The 7,696-nt window shown below is 33.9% G+C and overlaps 1 protein-coding gene across 1 annotated transcript; it reads right to left on the bottom strand.

The window, feature by feature from the left end:
• Positions 1 to 1,872: 1,872 nt before the first annotated feature.
• On the bottom strand, positions 1,873 to 2,550 carry LOC140442162 (uncharacterized). The gene has a single exon (XM_072533240.1). The coding sequence runs from the start codon at positions 2,548 to 2,550 to the stop codon at positions 1,873 to 1,875; it is 678 nt and encodes a 225-aa protein (XP_072389341.1).
• Between the last annotated feature and the right edge of the window lie 5,146 nt (positions 2,551 to 7,696).

The following is a 7,696-nucleotide window of genomic DNA, read 5'->3' as shown; positions in this document are numbered from 1 at the left end:
ATTTTTATTGTCTTCGAAAAGGCCTTCTATGGTATAAACAGAATTCACAGAATAAACAGAGCGTAAATGTGAAATATTTGCTCAATATATACGATTCTTCTTGGCGTCTAAAGTCTCTACTTCGAAAACCCAATCAGACTTTATGCTTTACTGACAAAAAGTCTTTTGAAACTCTCTCTATAGCATTTTCACAGGATTTTACTAAGGAATTAAATGACGATGATCTGCCTGCTATTGAGTGTAATCGGGTCGGCGCGTCCTTACAGCAAGTTAAATTCACAGTGTCAAATAACACTTAATTAAACTTCGGACAGCCACTTCACCTGATTTAGTTGGTTTAACACCAAAACTGTTAAAAAGATTCAGAGACACGCTTGCAACACCCTTAACCTTAATTAGGCAAACTTCTTTTATCCAGAATTACGTACCTCCTAGATGGAAATTAGAATCCGTCACCCCTATTTTTAAAAAAGGCAACAAACTTGACCTCAAGATTTCTCGCCTGATTGGCCTGCTGCCAGTAGTAGTTTGCAAAGTCATGAAAGCTATTATTTCCCAGGAAGAAATCACATGATTATTTCTTCAGGAACATGTTATTTCAACACAACAACATGGACTTATCTGTGGTTACTCTACTCTTACCAATCTCATACATTGTGTTAACGACTGGACTTCATCCCTTAACAGTTTGCAGCCAATCGACGTTGTTTATCTATATTTCTCTAAAGCCTTTGACAGTGTTCCTAAGCGCAGATGTTTACATAAGCTAGAACATTTTGGCGTTCGCGATACTTTACTTTGTTGAATTGATTATTTCCTGACATATCGACATTACAAAGGTAGAGTTGACCAATCTTTCTCACAAGATAAGTTAGTGGAAAGTAGAGTGCCTCAAGTTTCTGTCCTTGGACCTCTGGTATTTACGGTTTATATCAGCGAAGTTCCTTATTATGTTTCAAGTAAAATATCGTTCTATGCTGATGACACAAAATATATGCCAATCCAATCACAACCCAGTTAACCCTCCAAATGGATTTGGATTCTAGTTTAACTTAGTTCCCAGTGGCTACTACCCTTAAATCCGAAAAAATATGTAGTACTTTTAATAGGTGAAAAAAACCGACTTATGCCTTACTTTGTTAACGGGCAATCATTGGATATTGTGGTTGCGTATAACGACTTTGGTGTTATCGTAAACAGCAGCCTAACTTGGTCCAACCATGTTACTTTTATTTGTAAACGTGCGAACTCCAGACTATATCTTATTCAGAGGTGTTTTTCTAGCCACTCGAATTCCTTTGGGACCGAGAAGACCTTTTTATACAAAAAGACCTCTTTTTATAACTTCGTCAACAACTTGGAGGCTTAATTACCACGTTTAAAATATTAAAATTTAATTTTGGAGATCTCCATGAAATGTTGGTGTCGGCCGATATGCGCTCAACCGTTTTGCGCCCTTACCTGAAATCGGCCGGTTTGCGCTCTAACACGTTTTTAATGGAAATTTATAGCTAATTATTTTCTTATATCGACCGTTTTGCGCTCTCTTGTAATCGACGTTTAATTTTATTCTACCATAACGATCAGGTAACGGTTAGGCTAGTAAAATTAGTTTTAAAAAATCATAAAACTATAAAAAAATAAAAATAAACCATCTTCCCTTCACACTTTCATTCAGGCTTAGGACTGTCATAGTTTATACATAATATAAACATTGGCGGGTTTAGAAGATGTTTTTTTTATTTTTTCATTTTTTTTTTTCGTTTTTTTTTTAATTTGTTATTTTTTTTTGTTTTTTTTTAATGTTTTTTTGTTTTTTTTCAAACTTTTTATACAGTAAAATACAAAAAATTCTTGGGAATAAAAAATTGTCTATTTATGCAGCTTCTGGATATATGCCAATGTCGTTAAACACAACCTTAAGTCCCTTGTATCTTTATATTTCTGTAAAGTTTTGGATATTCTTTCATTAAGATTAATATATGTTTTCTTGCACCGCTTTCCTTCTAGATTGAAAGTAAGTCGATCATAAAGGTGATCACAATATTCTGCTTCTTTAATCAGGCACTTCACTAATTGAAATATATTGGGATGTGGTCTTATTAATGTCTTCAGACGATGATTACAACCTTCTAAAACGTTGTTACTGCGATGTCTTTGATCATGGCAATTCCACATTTCCTTGGTAATGTGAGTATTTTGTAACCATTGTTTGACAAAGTAGTCATAAAACTGTTCCATTTTTTCAGAAATAGGAGAGGTTTCTTGAATGCATAACCAGCCATCATCGATATCTTCTATGGGTAGATACGCTAACGCAGCACACATTCTTATGTCCAAACGTATCTCTTCGTTGTCAGTGTGTTCAGAAACAAGTCCAATATTTTGAACATCTTTCCATATGCATTGATTGAAATGAAAATTACAACCATAAATTTTGGCTTCGGGAAAATAATTTTCTAAGGCACCAATCACTGCCTGTTCAAAATCCAGTTTTATAAGAGATGATTTCAAATTTGGTAGTTTCTCTTTCATTGATGGAAATAACATATCGTATGTCTCTTTGGTTTTGTTAGGAAGTAACGTAAATATCAATGAAATTGTATTTGTCTCCTCTGACGTACTACGAATATCGATATGAACGGTATATATTTGACTAAATTGCTTACCAGCTTTTGAATGTTTCATCTATAAATACAGTGTTCTTACTGTTAACCAAAATCTCCCTAGCTTTGTTGCTGGCAAACACCACGATTCTGTATCCCGCGGGAGTGGTCTTGTCGATAAATAAAAATTTCGTTTTGTCGCTCATTGTAATAATTTTTTCTGAAAATACTATTTTGGATGCTGCCGCTGGATCTGTGAGCAGCCCACGCGCACATTTTCTACAATCGTTTAAACCACTTTCCACTGAAGAGAATTTTGGGATGTCTGTCACGAAATCCAGTCCTTAACTATATAATCTTTGAAATTCTTCTTGATATATTTTTGACATCGGCAAATAACTATTGTCTTCCTTCAATGCTCTTTTTCGAGCATTGAAGACACACTGCTTCACTTCTGTCGCTGCAACACTCGGCTTACACAGATGTTCGGTTTCATTAATTATTGTGTTATTATCCATAATTATGTGGCCTTGACATTTTTCAGTTTTCTTTTCAAACAACTCCAAAAAACCAAACCATCTTTATTTGTTGTTTTTATACGAAAACTGTACCCTTTATACAATGCACATGGTTTTCCCTTCGAAGTTTCAATAATTTGCACATCCATTTTTAAAACACTAACTCACACTAACTCACACTGATTCACAATATTTTTTGATCCTACTATCTCAAAGAATGCAATAGAAATGATTGACCATCAATATGGTCATTATCACGTAGATTTTTTAGCTAATTTTTCATACCCTTATGATATCATACCCTTTGTTAATGAATTAAGTAGTTACCAGTTCGCATTATCAGGTAGAAAGGAAAGTTAGTTCCAGCGATCTCTCATTTTGGGAATTCTAGTTACTAATTATATCTAAACAATTAACTTCCAGGTAGAAGGATTATAAACAGAGGTACTAAAGATTAAACAACACTGTGTTGCTAGACAGTAGTTTTGATTTCACATTTTTCTTTCAAATCAAAAGGAAAAAGATGTTTCTGTTTATTTGACATGTTAGTTTGTTCATTGCAGGTTCACCAGATTATTATTGTAGAATGGAATTAAAATTATATTGCAAGAGAGCACAAATCGGCCGATTAAGGAAACTATAGTAGTTAGATATTTCTATTATGAAAATTGCAAATCGCAAACCGGTCGATTTCAGGTAAGGGCGCAAAACGGTCGAGCGCAAACCGGCCGTATTCTGAAATGTTGACCGTAAATCAAGACGAACGACTCAGAGTTCATCAGGTTAAACTTAAAAAAGAGAACTTTTTTCAAGATCGAGACTTTCTATCAGAATTGTTTTTGAGTTTTGAGAGTTGCAATAACCTTAGTGATAACAGTGTTTTTGCTCCCTCTACCAACTCATTCAAAAACAGGCTTGACCGTTTTATATTGTAGTTAAAATATTGTTATCCTTTTAAACCAAAAATTGTAATTTTGTGATTTTTTGTAATTATGTTATTTACTAGTAGGTTATTTACTAATAGGGACTTGTCACGCTACCCTTGCTTATGTATAATAATTTTTGTTATATCATATACATAAACTCCAAACATTTATTTTTTATTTATCAAATATTTTTCTATATATTACATTCACAATAAACCACGCAGAAAAATGAATATATTTCAACAAGAGTTACTCGTTTTGCAAGAGCAACGTCCAACATAACTTTAAAATGCATTACCTGCACGGTTGCATCCAACAAAACAATTTCAGAGCCCCTCATTACGGTCTAAGTCTAATTACTTTTGTTTATTTCCATAATACTGGCACTGGGAGGTCTCGACTCGAGGTTTTACTTTTGTCTGCCCCGGCAAACTGATTTACTTCCCTTTTCCGGCTTATTTAAGCTTTTAATTGCTCTTTCTAACTGTACGTTGTCGGGACAGACACTGGAACATGACAACCCATATTCCAGACTTGTTCTCTAAAGATTAATAACGAAATAAGCGCTTTTTAGAATTTTTGGTTTATTAATAAACTATAATAGAGTTCGTGGTAGTGTTTAGTAGTGTATTATTTTTAAAGCTTTTAATTTTTTCATTATAATATTAAAGATTGTCGAGTAAAAATAATGACAAACAAATACTAAGGGACATAACACATAATAGGCACATAGTTGGATGAGGAATATATAGAATAAATAATTTAAAAAATTCGAACTTTTAATAGAATCTTTAATCCTCCTTTACTAACCTGGTTGGAAATTCATCAACTAGCCTTTAACTTCCACTGCTGAATATAGGCCTCTCGCATGCTTTTCCACTTATTCCGATTTTGCACCATCTCAATCCAATTTGTAGTCACTCTTTTTATGTCATCTGTCCATCTCGTTGGGGGTCGACCTCTATTTCTGCTAGCTTGTATTTGGGGTCTCCATTCCATAATTCTTTTTGTCCACCGGTCATCAACTGATCTTGCTACATGACCTACCCAGTTCCACTTTAGTGTTGTTATCCTTTCAATAACGTCTGCTACTCCTGATCTTTTGCGTATAGTAGCATTGGTTACTCTCCATTGCTCTTTCCGCAACTTGTAGTTTACTCACTGTTGTTCTTGTGAGTGTTAGGGTTTCTGCGCCGTAGGTCATCACTGGCAAAAAAACATTGATTAATACTTTTCTTTTCAGACACATTGGAATATTAGACCTAAAAATATCCTTCATCTTTCCAAATGCGACCCAAGCGATGTTTATTCTACTTTTCAGCTCGATAGTTTGGTTGTCTAAACTTATTCTGATCTCATGGCCCAAGTATTAATAGGAGTCAACTGGTTCAATATCTTTGTCTTCTACTGAGATGTTTTTGTTGTGGACTAAATTTGTCATAAATTGTGTTTTTAAAAAAATTATTTTAAGACCAACTCTTTTTGTGGCAGTATGGAGTTCTTGGAAATTACACCCTTACTAACCTAGGTCTTTGAGACCGATTATTTTTATATACATAAATATGCGCATATTTATTTATTGTTTAAGAGAAATTAATCACTGTGTTGTAAATGGTTTTATTATACTCCATGTGCAAAATGTTAAATTTTTTTACGATTTAACATTAACGTTAACGATTTTTTTACTTGGGCAATAACTACACCTTTAGTGTAAGTAGAGTAACTTCTTTAACACTTTCGCTGCTGACTTATATGATAGATGAGTTGCCGGGTGCGGCATTTTTTTTCTAAAAATTTTAATATTTTGGGCTTTATAATTGCTTTAGTACTAAACTGAAGCCCATATATAGAGAGTTTGGTTGTTTTTTATCAATGTCATGCATGAGTGTCGGGCGCACCTAGGTATAAATTTTTTGCCATGTGCTGACTAACGCGCATGCGTGTCAATATATTTTTTACTACTTTAAAAGTTTATTGAAGACAATTTTAAGAAAACTAAGTAAAAACAAAACAAAAAGTAATAAAAACTTAAACTCTAGATAAACAATAAAAAAAACTTCAAATTCATAACATACATAACTACGTAATTTGTTTATATGTATAACACAAAATGTTGCACTATTGATGGTAATGATTAAAACATTCGACGCATAATCCGGGCTCTTTTGTACATTGTTGGCAGTGGTAAAGCGTCATTTTACGGATTTTCTTGCCAGAGCACACTCTACATCGCTTTCTTACTGTTTTCCTTGGCCAAAATTTTGGTAATAATGTGGACTGTTTTAATTGTCGGCCTCAGCTTGTTATTCATCCCAATGTTTATTAGCTTTTCCAAAACTGACAGTCGGTAGTCATAAAGGCTCATCGGACGTAAAACAAATTGTTTATGTAGCAAGTACGAATTCATTAGCATCAAGTGTATGTAATGAATGCCCAACTTCTTGTACCACCTTAATGATTTTCTTTCACAGGGTAGTAAGAGTTTAGTTGGTATTGCCGATCGACACCCACCATGTTTTCCAGGAGAATAAACAGCAGACATTTTATTATTGGAGAACGTTATTATAGGTCGTACTTTGTACAATCGATTTTGAACTTCTTCTCCACTGGCTGGGTTTCTAGCAAAATGAGGGCACCTCATTATGATAAGGAAACGATTCCTACTCATATACTCCGAAAAACATTTTAAATTAAATAATGGATGAGATTTCCAGTAATCATTAAGTCTATTTAATTTGATGGTTCCAGTGTGAATCAATAGTGCAACAAATTTTAACATTTCTTCTCGTGAAACTGGCTTCCACTTTGTAATTCTTGATTTTTCTCGTATATGTTTAGAAAGGAATATCTCTTCTTTCCTCCTCGTCCTCCTCATCCGTAGACTCATATAACAAAGCTAACATCTCACTTTCACTTAGTTTATTAGGATTTTTCACCAGTACTTTACGTTTTTTACATTTTGAAGGTCCCGGTATAGGGTCCGCCATTTTAATAAGACAAAACGGTCTATACGCTAACGTAACAAAATAAATAAGCTGACAACCAACCTTCCATTGCAACAATACAATCACACTGCTCGAATTCTTTGAACGCGTGTCTGACTTGACCGCGCTAATTTGTATATCTACTCTAGCATGTCCAAATGCCGAATGCCGCGAATGCCGTCTCATTGAGAAATTCTGAAAACGGCAAACATATTTTAAATACTTTGTTCCTTAGTAACACGCTAACAAGATGTGAACTATCTGCTGCATACGCTGTATTTATAATGCTCTGTTAAATTTAACTGGTCAGATGTCACGCAAGTATGTCATAAGCACCTGGCAAAATAACTTAAAGTCACGCATGCGTGACATCAGCAGTGAAAGTGTTAAGCTTGATTGATTTTTTTTTTAATTTTTTTTAAGCAATAATGCCATTTTGAACTCGTCGTTTTATATGATCGTTTAATAAACCTTAAGCAAGTTTGTGAAAAAAAAAATTTCTGTGTATTTTGTTTTCTATATTGTGCATTTGAATATGACGAATTCATTTATGCCATTTACATTCATTGCACCATAAAACAAATCATTGCAAAACCATTGTAATAAAAAATATTTTGGGCCAATCTAACAAATTACAATAGAGCGCCAATGTGACAAAAAAC

The sequence above is a fragment of the Diabrotica undecimpunctata genome, chromosome 5, assembly GCF_040954645.1.
Source record: "Diabrotica undecimpunctata isolate CICGRU chromosome 5, icDiaUnde3, whole genome shotgun sequence".
In the NCBI taxonomy this organism is placed as follows: Eukaryota; Metazoa; Arthropoda; class Insecta; order Coleoptera; family Chrysomelidae; genus Diabrotica; species Diabrotica undecimpunctata.
Note: the sequence above shows the minus strand (reverse complement) of the source record. Positions and strands in the feature narration are given on the sequence as shown.

Coding starts and splice junctions, on each gene's coding strand:
- LOC140442162 (XM_072533240.1), bottom strand. CDS start 2,550: ATGTTATTTCCATCAATGAAAGAGAAACTACCAAATTTGAAATCATCT.